This window comes from Diceros bicornis, chromosome X, assembly GCF_020826845.1.
Source record: "Diceros bicornis minor isolate mBicDic1 chromosome X, mDicBic1.mat.cur, whole genome shotgun sequence".
NCBI lineage: Eukaryota > Metazoa > Chordata > Mammalia > Perissodactyla > Rhinocerotidae > Diceros > Diceros bicornis.
Genome location: NC_080781.1, coordinates 13770815 through 13784474, shown reverse-complemented (window position 1 = coordinate 13784474; position 13660 = coordinate 13770815). Strand labels below are relative to the sequence as shown.

Sequence of the window (13660 nt, the reverse complement as noted above, 5' to 3'; positions counted from 1 at the left end):
TCAAGTAATAAAATTTAAGTAGTTATAAGTACCAAGAGAATTTCAACTAGGAAATAAATTGAATCATAAAATATACTCTCAGAGTTCAAATCCTTAAAGGGTCACTTGACCTATTTTTATCCTCTTCTGGAAATGCCCCACTTGGGAAAATTTTAAACACAGCTAATTCTCAATATTGATGAATACTGTATTAAATCTGTATACTACTTTACACATTTTAAATACTGTCACATCTGTTATATTAACTCAAAGTTACTAATAATCACATTAGAACCAAAGCAAAAGCAATTGAGGGGGAAGGGGAAGAAGCAAAAGGATTTCTTTGGGATATTAGGTTAAAACTTACTAGGTCAGCAGAAACTGTCCATGTAGTAGGGTACATCAGTTGCACTATCAATTACACAATTATATACCAACTCTAGGCCAACTTCACCAACTCTATGTTATTTAAGCAAGTTTTTGTTTGTTTTGTTTTTTTTGGACTGAGCCTCAGACACCTTATCTATATATCTGGGGATATCACCTACTCTGCAGAAGTAAGGAGATAGAACGCAAGCATGTCTTAAGCACCTAGCACAGTGCAAGAAACAATGAGGACTCAAATTTCTTTCCTTTGAAACACAACTCTCTGAAAAGTATAAAATCTGAACAGCATATCTATTGAAAAGAAATCTATTATAGTGAATCCTTCTGTGAAGAATCCTACACAAAAGCAAATCACATGCACCCTGCTTTATGGCATCTGGATTTGACATGTACATTCCTAAATAAAACTTCTCTAGTCAAGACCAATATAAATGCCACACAAAATAACATATAAAACATCTTCCAGTAATATAATAAATGTGGCATATTCTGATCTAAAAATGTGGTATTACTAGAGGAATGTGCTGTATCTGGTCTGCTCTCATTACTGCTTTGCCTGTTTGGTTCCCCGTGAAAATGAAATTTACCAAAGCTTGATAACAGAATTAGACAACAATGTTGTAAATAGAAGATCACTTTGATTCTTATTACTTAATCTCTTTGCCAGAGGAGTGGAAATTCATCAAGTCCGCAAATGGGGAGAAAAACAAGATAAAGAAACAGTTTCTGCCCACCCCACACTCTCGCCCCACCCTGACCTGATTTCTCCTCATTATGTCTATCATAGAGAGATTCTGGGAAGAGGGAAGAATACAAAGGTCAGAAGATGGATTTACAAAATAGCAACTTAAAAGCAACAGTAACGGATCTTTCATATATTCTCACCTCCAAACCAAGTAAAATTCCACATGCCTGGCACCGTGCTGAACACGTCATATCCACTCTTATTCTTCACAACAATCCTATGTGGTATCAGCATCATCCCCACTTTACAGATGATGCAACTGAGGCTTAGAAAGATGGAGAAACTTGCCCAACGCTGCACAGCTAATAAGTGGCAGAGAGCCAAGCGTCTTGACTCCAAAATCCATACTATGTACCCACCACTACACTACTTATTACTGTAGTGTAGACGAAAGGGTATTGGGTTCCAGACTCGGCTTCACTCCTTGGGCAAATCAGTTGACCTCACTGAGCAGTCTGTCATCTGTAAATGAGGGCAATGACAGCTGCCCAGCCTTCTCCATAGCATCCAAGTGATGCTGAAAGAGTTAACGTACGTGCAAACATGCCGTAAAAACTATAGGGCACTATGTAAATCTAAGAGTGTGTTAATTTGAGCCTAGGTTCCACATATCTTTACCCTTCCAAATGGTTTACTGACCTAAAAATAAGTTTAATTTAAATAATTTTTAACATTCCCAAGCAAAACTCTAGTTTAAAAAAAAAAAAAATCAACCTTAGACACTCCGGAAAAGGCAAAACTACAGCGATAGTAAAAAGATCAGTGGTTGACAGGGATTTGGGGGAAAAGAGGGAGGGATGAATAAGGGGGTTTGGGCAGTGAAACTATTCTGTACGATATTGTAATGGTGGATACATGTCATTACACATTTGTCAAAACCCATAGCATGTACAACACCAAGAATGCACCCTAATGTAAATTATGGACTTTAGTTAATAATAATATATCAATATTGGCTCATTAATTGCTAACGAATACACCACACTAATGCACGATGTAAATAATAGGGGAAAGTGGTGTGTGTGAGGGGATATATGGGAACTCTGTAATTTATGCTCAACTCTTCCATAAACCTAAAACTTAAAAAAAAAAAGGTCTTAATTAAAAATAAAATTAAAACACGTGACACATGGCTAGTATGACTGAGGAATGGAATTTTTAATTTTATTTAATTAACATTTAAATAGCCAAATGTGGCTTGTGGCTATCATATTAAACAGCAGTTTTAGACAATTCAAGAGACTCCTAGAAATGTACTGTAATATTAACTTTAGAAGAAAAAAGTTACCTCAAGAGACCATTCAAATGGATGTAGTTATGAAACAATGCCACAATTAAGTGAGGTCAAGACTGACTAAGTAGATGGTTAAAACAACCAGAAACCAATAAAGCCCATCTCCAACTGTTTCTCACTTTACATCCCACAATGTAACCAAATAGTGACAAAACGGTCACTTTTCCTTTAATTCCTTCAATAATGTCAAACAACCCAATTAATTAAACATCATTTCTGCTTCCTGAAAAATAGGGCCGTGGTCAAGTTAGAATTAGGAATATTTTTTCAAGTCAATGACCCAGAGGAAATAAAACTTACGGGTCCTAAAGAAATAACTTAAAAGTGATTTTGGCAGACACAAGATATTTGCTCAATTTTTTTAAACGAAAATTCAAAAACTAATACTTAACCATGTATTTCAATTTCATGTCATAGTCAATTGTAAATCAAAAGGAAAAAAAACAGGCCCAGGAAATCATGAGCAAAGACGATAGGTGCATGAGGTAAGTAAGCAAAAATGAGCGAGTACAGACACACGACTATTCATATCTAGACCAAAGTGCCGCCTCAAAGGGTCATTACCTCTTACTGTGGTCGTTTAAAATGCTAGTTCATTAAACCTCAGTTCCTAATTCAGACTTTTGGTCCTTATCCCAGTGGCATAAGAGGGAACTTAGTCCTCAATTGCAGTGGCTTTTTATCTGAGTCCTCCCCTGGGGGACCTATGAAATCAAACACTGAGATTGGCTCTCCACCCTCCGGCAGTAAGCAAAGTGTCCAAAGTGACTGTGTTGAATCCCTAGAGTACATTCGGTCCACAGCGTTTTTTTCAGTCCTGCAAGTACTGGATCTTTCTTTTAGAGTATAAAGAGAGGGAGAGAAAGAGAAGTAATTGAGAACTAGTAACACCCTCACGCAGAGACATGAAAATACCTGACCTTAGAAACAGGCCCCCAAAAGCTAATTCTTGACACTTTGCTCAGATGTAAACCTAACCTTTGTTCTTTTCAAAGTTCATGAATCGCATGAGAAAAATATTATGTCGTAATTTTATACAGGAGTGACTTTTAAGAGTACTCAAATGCATAATTAAGTAATATTAAATAGCCCTGAGTGATCAAGCAGGACGGCCAACAAGTTGAACGTTTCAATATGTTCAACTGCAAGGAAAAAGAGACGGGGTTTGCACCTTTCCAGCCCCTTTCTCCGCAGTTCTCCAGTCCTGGGCCCTGAAAGCCCTGTACCCCATTCGCTGTGCAATCTTCTTCGAACTCCACACACTGACTCCAGAACAAGTGGAATTCTCCCATTCTGAAGGTCTCGATTTTCCTATATCCAGGGAGACACTGAAAACTCCTTAACGGGAGTCAAGTTAGGCAAGGGGAACGGTCCAGCCTGTCTCCCAGATTAACCGAGACCAAAGGCCAGGGTAGGAGAGGCGCTAAAGTTCCCGCTCACCAAAAAAGAAAAAAGAAAAGAAAAGGGGGGAAAATAAAGAAAGAGCAAGACGAGGGAGGGAGGCTGGACTGGGAAGACCGGCTATCACACGATGCTGCTCCCAACTCTGCGGGACCCAGGTCCTGCAGCATCGTCTCCCCATCGCCGGCCCCACGTGCAGCCTGGCCCGTGGCGCCCAGAGACGAGCCCCAGGATCTGGGTCCCGGGGGCCGAGAGGCCCCTCCAGCCCCCCGGTGCTCCCCCGCCCGCGCAGTGGCGGGGAGCGCAGGGGGGCGGGGGAAGGGGGGCGCAGCGCGGCCCCGGCTCCCGCGCGGTTATCTTACTGCGCAACAGCCTCGCCCGCGCCGCCCGGGCGCACCCCGCAGCGCGCCCTGCGCACCTGCCCGGCGCGAGGAGGGCGAGCCCGGGACTCCAGGCAGACCCCCAACGGCGGCGCCGAGCGCGAGGAGCGCGGGGAGCACACGGAGGGCGGGGGCTGGGAAAGAGAACACCTGGCGCCCCGGCCCCGCGGCGCCGGCCGCACGTGGCTGTCACACCTGGCGCGCCCCCGCCTCACACCCCTTCCCCCTCACACCCGGCTGCGCCCCCTGCCCTCCCTCCCCCCTCCGCCGCGCCCCCTCAAACCCCAACCGCCGCCCCCTCCCACCCTATCCATCCCGGTCCCACTCCGCCCCCACCTGCTCCCACTGCCGTCACCCACGGGAGGGAAGAGGGCCGGATGTTCGTCCCGTGGCTAATGGTAACCGGGGAGAGTGAAGAGGTGGACGCCGAAAAAGCCAGCCCAAGCATTCCTCCGGCCCGGCAACAACGCCGGCGCCCCGCAGACTGACCTTCTGCCGCGGGCTGCGTCGCCGTCCGCCCCGTCCGGCCTCAATCGCCTCCTCAGCGCCGCCGCCTCTTCCCCGCGCTGCCTCCTCTACCCGCGTCGCCATGAGGTGACGGCACCAGCCAAACAAGCGGCCCGACAAGAGGCACGGAACCTCACAGGGCCTCGAGCCCCGCCCCTGAACCGCCACAGCCAATCGTCGCCTGCAAGGCTTCCCACGTGACCGGAGGAGGTTGACCCTCGAGGGGATGGAACGGGATGGGGGTGGGGCGCATTGAAGCCTGGGCTGGGCTTCGGCACCGCAGAAGGGCGAACAGAGGCCGCGCGAGTCTGCGCAGAAGGGTAAAGGGACTCTGGAGCGGACTACAAGTCCCAGAAGGCTGCGCGGCCACGGCTCGCGGGCCCGGATCGGGATTGGTGCGTCATGCGGCGATCTGAGACGAGGAGAGGCTCCACCGTGCTAAGCGTGCAGCCTACTGGGACTTGTAGTTTTCTGGGTGCCATGTACCGGTACCGGAAGGTACTGTTTATTATCCTGCGGGAAAAGTTTAGAAATATTCCAGTGTTTGGGAGGAAATGGGATCGGGGACACGTTGTTGTGTTTTGGTTTTTGTTGCTCTTCTTCGGAGTTGAGCTCGAATGATTTGAGAATAAGGGGAAACACTTCGTGACTTTCAAGGCAGGAGAGATCTAATGGCTTTCACAATATGAGGTTTCTGCCTGGGACACCTGCCCCGAGTCCTGCCCTCCACCAGAGCTCTCAGCATCGTTTACCTGACCCGAGCTCCTGCGGAGTCGGGGCTGGGTCCTATTCACCTTGGCTGAGCCGCCCTGGTTTCTAGCACAGTTCTCTGCACTTCGTTGGCGCTTAAGATATGTTGAATGTATCCTGCTTTCTCCGCCACTCGTTTCGTTACTGAAATTTTTTAACAAACTCAGTTTGTAGAATCGATTTTTTTTTTCTTGACATGATTGGGGCGGGGGTGGAGTTTTCCTCAGGAATATTCCCTATTTCCATCTGATGGAACCAGATTTCCAATGACCGAGTTTCTGAAAGTCACACCGTCATGAAATCCTGGCATATTATATTAAATAACTCATAAAAATTTGTGTCAATCCTATACCATTTTTTATTAGAGTTGAATACAAACAGTGGTAGCAGACGCCAAAAATTTAATAACATATACATGAGAGTAAATTTCAGTATTGGGGAAATTCCATCTATCAATTTTAATTATATCTGTAAATTTGGGAAAAGTACCATTGTTTTATTTCATGGGCAGAACATCTCAGTACAGCTTTGAGATTTCAAAACTAGAGCAGTAGATAATGAACCCATACCTAGACTCTATATAAAGCTGATGGCCTCAGCCACCATCCCTCACCTTCTTAAAGGCCAAAGTCCCAGAAGATGGAGAATAAATCTATTGGTAATGCTTCTTCTAACCCGTCCAGGGAATTGAGTGTCAAAATGCACCGTTGTTAAATTATGGTACAATAGAACACAATGCAGCTACTAAAAATGATAAACATTTTTTAAATTGACCTAGAAAATATACATAGCATACTGAACTTAAAAAAAAAAAAAAAAGATTCCATTTATATAGAATTGCCTGTATGTTCATACAGAGATGTTTAGAAGGATATAAATCAAAATGTTAATAATGTTTTTTCCTGGGTGTCGAGATTTGGGAGTATTTTTACTTCATGATTTTCTGTACTGTTTGCATATAAATATGTATGGAAGCAAAAAAAATCAATAGTTATCTTTATTAAGAAAACAAAAGAACTATGCAGGCAACCTCAAGTCTTAAGAGAAATAAAAAATATTTAATTGTATTTTATTTATACACGTTCTTATTTCAAAAGGCATTTGGGTGGCTTGTAAACATATGCACAATGTGCCACGACATACATGTGCGTGTAGATATATAGATACATATTATGTCATTCATTCATATATATAGAGAGAGAGAAATGCGAAGAAAGTGAAAGTGAAAGAAGATAGGAAAAATAAGATGAAGTCATGGGTGAGTTGAGTCCATAAAACACATGCCTAAACATCGAGTAAACAAGCTGGAGGTGAGCCAAATTGTTATTGTGGGGTTCTTGACAGCTGAGGAAAGGGGAAAACACAATTTACAGGGTGATTCACAACATTACAAAATAAAAACAAACTGGTCACTCAAGAGAAACATAACTATTACTGCTCCTGGGAGAAATAGGAATTTTAGAGATATGTTTCTTATAACATCTTTAATGTAGGCGATGGTGGTTTTTAAATCTGTCCACAAGTTCTTGGATGTTCCTCCCTTCCAAAGGTGGCATCTGATTCCCCTCTTCTTGAATGTGGACCAAGCTTAGTGATTGGCTTCTAAGGAAAACAGCATAGCAGAAGTGATGTGTAGCTTCCAGTGCTGGTGAGAGAAAGAATATCTTCTGCCTGGCTCTCTAGGTCTAGGATCATTCTCTTCTTCCTTAGGTCAGACTAACCTGATTTTTGCTAGACCTGTTCTTTGTTTAGATTTTTATCTTAAATGCTTTCAAAGAGGTTACTGTCAAGCCTTAGCCCAAACGTCTGTAAAACACTTTGCTTATCTCTGCTGGGATCCATTGTTGGGATTATATTTTAGGTCTTCAAGGGCTATCATTTCTTTATTTCCAAGTCTTTAAGGGGAACCCCATGTTCTGTCTGCATTAATTATTCTCACGTTTGCACAAGGAATTATAGTCTCTGTTAAGAACTGTGCCTGCCAGAAGAGTGAAGGTCACAAGAAAACCAGCTCCTCATTGGGTAGGGGGTATTCTCCCCAGGCTCCCTAAGGGCTTATAGATATAATCTGAATATGGGCCTATTTATTCAGGTGTTTATTAAACAGCCATGAGCCTGAGGCACAAAAGAGTTCTTATGAGCAGTAAGCTCAATGATGTCCCCACTGTCTGTCCTTTTATCTGCTCAGACTGTCATTTTGCATGAAATGCAAGGCACTCAAGGCTGACTGGCCCCTATTACAGAGGCAGGATTCTGTTGGCCTCGTAGCCACTATCAGGGAACTGGAACTCTCAGCGTTCATAACTGGACACAGGGCCATTTCGAGGTTTAGCCTGTAGTATTATCCCTAAGAGAACAGACTTCAGACTTGCTAGGTTCTTATACTCTGTCAAGGCAGAGTTGAGGAGAGTCACACCTATTTTAAACAATGCACATATATTGAATATCATGGATGTCACCAATGTTAGCCCATTTCTGACACCCATTATACTGGTTAACAAGCTACTAATTTCACCAATGAAAACCCATTTCTAACCTGCATTTGCTACTGAGCAGAGCCTCTGGTTTGATTGACCTAGGGCTAACGGAAGCATTTGTAGTGGCTAGAATATGGAATATGAACTCCCTGATTAATATAGCTGACCACCCCTGCTGTGTGAAGTCCTAAGTGGGGTCATTGCCAGCCCTTAATTTAACACAACACCCACACACCCACACACACAGAGACCACCACTACTACTACACTGCTTTTGGTGACAATAAATTACAGACTTCATCCTACCTTATAATATGATGAAAGGCATCGACAAATCTAAAGAAGCAATGTGTTTATCAGAAGAGTAGAAACCTAGAAAAGGGAGAGTCAGGGAGGCCAGGCTGGCAGAGCCCATCCAAGCGATGTTTGGAAGAGAGAGAATCTTGGTCAAAATAATAATGGCCCTATTCGCAAGGCCATCCCTAGTATGGAGATGGAGGCCCTGTCATCCTAATCTAATGCTTTTGAACAGGGAGATTGTTTTGATTTCTTACTCACCAAACAACCTTCCCGTTATAATCTGGCTCCCTACGTGGGTCTGACTACTGACATTTCCATTCGGTGGGATGCTTCCATTGCTCATTGTTAATAAAGGGACATTTTGACCTTGTAAATCAGGCCTGAGAGCTGTATTCCAGAGAGAGTGTATTCTGAGAGTGTGTTGAGAAGCCCTTCTGGCACCCAGAGCGTTTTGGGTGCCCCTGTTATGCATCCCAAGCACGCTGTACTTCCCATACCAGGCCTGGCTCACTCTTCAGTGTAAGGGCTTGTTTAATTGACTCTTTCCCCCAGCTGGGTGGTAAACAAAGTGAGGGCAGGGGCTATGCCCGTGGAACTCCTGTATTCTCACTGCCCAGCAGAATACCAGGCTCAGGGCAAGCTCTCAATACATACTTATTGAGAAAAAGAGCCTCTGAATAGATAAAACACACTGATCACTCAGTTTTCTGAATCTGTACACATGAGGGCCAAACTCTGAATTCCCCACAGTGACATCCCTTCGTGCGACCTCTTGGAGAGCCTTCTGGTGGCAACATCCCTCTGCAACACTGAGTAGACCTCAGGCAGCCATGGGACCAAGATCAACCCAGGATAAGCTTAGTGGCAATAGAAAGTTTTCATTCATCGATTAAACACTTACTGAGCACCTACTCCAGTCTGAGCACTTTATTAGACATGGGGCATGCCATGAGTTAGTATAAGGGCTCCCAGGCCAACACTGGACAGTAACATGCGCAACAAACAACGTAATTCATGAGGTAGAGGTATTGCAAAGTAACCTCTTAACGGTTATTTTCTACTGGTAGTGGGAGGTTTAAGGAAGGTCTGAGGTGACATCTAAGCTGTATCTTGAGGGGTCAACAGGAGTTAAATTAACCACGCTAGTTTGACTTGTCCACCTCAGGGTATTTTCAGAGAAAGAAAAGCTCCTACTAACCTTTAAGGTAGCCAAGAGTATTATTTCGTCAAAAGAGTTGAATTTCATGTTTGTTGCATAATACTGGGGTTGTAGGTAGTGAAAAGGAGTATTTGCCTTTTCGTAGAACAAAGAACTTATTGTTTAATTCAGTTACCCAATACCATCCTTCTGAGCTAACCATGATTTCAGTCCTTATAGGAATTTGGCCAGTTTCAGCATTTGCTCTACATTTCCACATTTCTGGCAGACACTGAAAGATTTAGAAAATGATTATACTTTATACCCAGCTTGCTCAGGCATATTGACGGCAGGCTGTACAGTGTACGATTAGATTGGCACACTCTGGGGTGCCAGGTCCAGCAGGAAGAGGATACTTCAAATAAAAACTCTTGTCATGTACAGAATATTGGGCGAGAGTACATGCATTTCAAAAATTCAAATACACATATTGCATATTTCAGAGTATTGGCTTCATGAATTTTGTTCTGATTTATTTCCCCAAGTCTTGGCTATAATTATAGACATTCAAGGAAATGGAAGCTATAATTTAAGTATAAAGACAATGGTAAAGAAAAATACAAAATACTCATGGGGTTAGGCTTTATTGAAAATCACCATATAAAATGTCAAGTTTTCCTTGAGAAAATATTTCTGACTTGAAATATTATCCTTCTTTACCCGAGTTTCCAAAGTCGGTCCGAGAACCACAATTTATTTATTTATTATTATTATTTTTAAAGATTTTATTTTTTTTTATTTATTTTTCCCCCAAAGCCCCAGTAGATAGTTGTCTGTCATAGCTGCACATCCTTCTAGTGGCTGTATGTGGGACGCAGCCTCAGCATGGCTGGAGGAGCGGTGCGTTGGTGCACACCCGGGATCCGAACCTGGGCCGCCGGCAGCAGAGCGCGTGCACTTAACCGCTAAGCCACAGGGCCGGCCCAAGAACCACAATTTAAATTCTCCTGGGATGATAAAATACAGATTCCAGGTATCCCTCCAAGATCTAATTTGGAGAAGACTGACATCTTCAGGGATATTTGTCTTCCCATCCATGAATATAGTATATCTTTCCATTTATTAAGGTGTTCTTTAATATCTCCTTACATTGCATGTACATCTTTTATCAGGCTTATTCCTAGCTACTTTATATTTTTTGTTGCTAATTAAAATAGTAAAATGAAAATATGAGAATTAAATCTTTCAGACATACAAAAAGCCATAAAGCAAATACAATGAATAACTGTTTACAGGTGATTCGTCAGTCGTGTTCTGTCAAAAGACAGAAAGAAAACAATTATTTTCACAACAAAACTTAATATAAAGAATGATTAACCCATGTATTGGAGAGCTGAAAAGGCAAAAAGAAAACACTAAGATAGCAATTGCTGGAAACAGCTATGGCTCCTAGGACGGGAGGGAAAAAAAAGAGAGAGGTTGGAATGATGAGACTGACAAGCTTGGAGGAGGGGCCCAGATCCCTGAACAGGGGGCGCTGTCGCCACCGGGGTCTCTGAGGGCACCATGAGATTGCTTTTGGGGAAAAGCCGCAGATGGGAATCAACTGCTGCCACTGAGACCCATTACAGCCAGGTGAAGACCGCTGCTGGGGTTTATGTGGACAAAACAGAGAAGCAAGTCCCCTCACAATGTTGTGCAACCACCACCTCTATCCAGTTCCAAAACATTTCCATCATTCCAAATAAAACCCTGTACCATGAAGCAATTCCTCCCCATTCTCCCCTTCCCCAACTACCAATTTTTGTTCTGCCTCCATGGATTTGCCTATTCTGAATATTTCATATAAATGCAATCATACAATATGTGACCTTTTGTGTCAGGCTTCTTTCACTTAGCATCATGTTTTATATATATATATATAAATTTTTTAAAGTATCATTCGTGTTGGAAAGGCAGCTAGCAGTAACTGTAACACTTTATCCTTCCCAACATTATTCAACTTTCTTGATCAATGTTTTCTGTCTCATTGAGCCTAATCTGGTTTATATTCATTCATTCATTTCTGCTATAGTTTTTATTCTTTCTTATTTTTTTGGTCTGTAATGAAATTGCCTTATTGATGTTTCATATTATAAAAGTAATATATACGAAGTGAAAAACTTTCAGACAGATATAAAGAATAAAAAATGATCACCTATAATCTTACCACCAAGACAGAGCCATTATTAAAACTTTATTGTACAGCCTTCCAGTTTTGTTTCCTATATACACCAATGGACATGCATTTTTTGTTGTGGTCAAATATACATAACATAAAACTTGCCATTTTAATCATTTAGAAATAGAATACCACAATTTTGCAACCCCCAGTGAATGAATGAACTAGGCACTGAGTATCAACGGCTCCCAAAGTCCACCTGGAGAAACTAGCAGCCATTTTACGTCTCTGATTCGAGAACCACCTATGCTTGTGTCAAAGTGATCAAAACTCAGTGGGATCAAGCCTTGGCATCCAGCTGCCAGCTCGCAGGAAATACCAAGGGCGCAGATACTCCTGGAACTGCACCTGGAGTTTGCAATCAGCAACATCCAGGCCGTGGGAAGCTGTGGGAGTCAAAGGGCCAGGGTTCTTCTATAGATAAATCATAAAGAAAATAAAGGGTGGGCCAGCCCCATGGCTTAGCGGTTACCTGCGCACGCTCTGCTACTGGCGGCCCGGGTTCGGATCCTGGGCGCGCACCGACGCACCGCTTCTCCGGCCATGCTGAGGCCGCGTCCCACATACAGCAACTAGAAGGATGTGCAACTATGACGTACAACTATCTACTGGGGCTTTGGGGGAAAAAAAGAAGGGATGGAGGGGAAATTGCAGATAAAAACGACTTAAAAGACATTTACAAAATGGGTAGGACTCAGGACTAAACAAACGCACGTTTGGGTGAACCATAAAGAAAGGAGGACATGATGACTATAGAAGTCAGATTGTCTTCCAGGAGAGGAGTGAGGGAGGGAGCAGTGATGGGGGCGGGCCCTCGGAGGGAATTCTGGGGGTGGCTGGCAAAGTTCTTTCTTCACCTGCATTATGGTTACGAGGGTGTTTGCTTTAAAATACTTTATTAAGCTACACATTTATTTGTATGTTCTACTTTTATTTTCCCCCAAAAAAGGTTAAAAAAAATCAGTCTCCTGCCTCACACATCCCCATCCCTCAACTCCCACTACTTAGAGGCCACCATTTTCATCTCTTTGAACAATCTTCTTTACTTGCCACTATGTTTTGTACTAACAAGGTTTTTTTTTTTTAAGCTGTTTTGTGATTTTTGCTTTTAGATCATGGTAGAGACATCCAGCTGCCTACTCTGAGATCAATTCTTCCCTCTTCCTTAGTAATACGCCCCTCTCCCCAATTATTAGTTGGGCACATGGACATCCAGAGTAAGACTATATTTCCCAGCATACCTTGGAGCTGGACTGGCCAAGTGACAGAGTCTTGGCCAAGTGGCTGCAATGGAAATGTAGTGTGGCTGGTTCCTTCTTACAGGACAGCAGATGGCGCCATTGCCTCTTATCCCGTTCCTCCAGCCGGATGCTGAGAAGGCAAATAAATAACCCCTCTAGGGAGCCGGGGACTGGAAGGCGCAGTCCCTAACTACTACTTGGAGTACACTGCTCAACCTTGCTTACCTTCCTGTGGACTTCGTTGATGTGAAATAGAAATAAGTACCTAGTTTAGACCACTATAAATTTGGATTTTCTGTCACATGCCATCAAACTTATTCCTAAATCATAGAAAGATATTATATATAGATTTGTTTCTAGGGAAGAAGAGGGTCTAATGCTTTCCACCTGCCCTCCCACACCACACAACGGGGGCAAAAGGAGAATCCTAAGAGCTTCCTGAGAAAAAAGACAGGTCACATACCAAGATTTAAGCATCTGAATTGCATTGGTTTCCCAACAACAACACTAAAAGCTAGAAGGCAATACAGCAATGCCTTCAAAATTCTGAAAGTAAATTTTTTCCAATCAGGAATTTTATACTCAGCTGAAGTATAGATATGGAATGAACTCAAGAGTGGCTATGTGACCCTGCTTTGGCCATTGGAATGTGGGCAGAAGAGACATGTGTCACTTCTGAGCAGAAGCTTGAGGGTCATCTCTGGTTAGCTACACCCACTTCTCCTCTGGTTTGAGACTGATGTCCCAGACAGGGACTGCTCCATCCCCTGGGTCCTGGGGAGAAGAAGAAGCACAGAGCTACAGCCAACCCATGAGGGACACATAACATGAGTGAGAAATG

At 43.2% G+C, this 13660-nt stretch overlaps 1 protein-coding gene across 1 annotated transcript in view; it reads right to left on the bottom strand.

Moving 5' to 3' along the window:
- The window catches only part of TXLNG (taxilin gamma), a 57980-nt gene extending 49418 nt beyond the window's left edge, over window positions 1-8562 (bottom strand). The window contains exons 1-2 of the mRNA XM_058535348.1: window positions 8478-8562; window positions 4676-5001 (exon numbers count right to left, since the gene is read on the bottom strand). Coding sequence (XP_058391331.1) covers window positions 4676-5001; window positions 8478-8562 — 411 coding nt within the window. The remainder of the gene's footprint in view (window positions 1-4675; window positions 5002-8477) is intronic.
- Between the last annotated feature and the right edge of the window lie 5098 nt (window positions 8563-13660).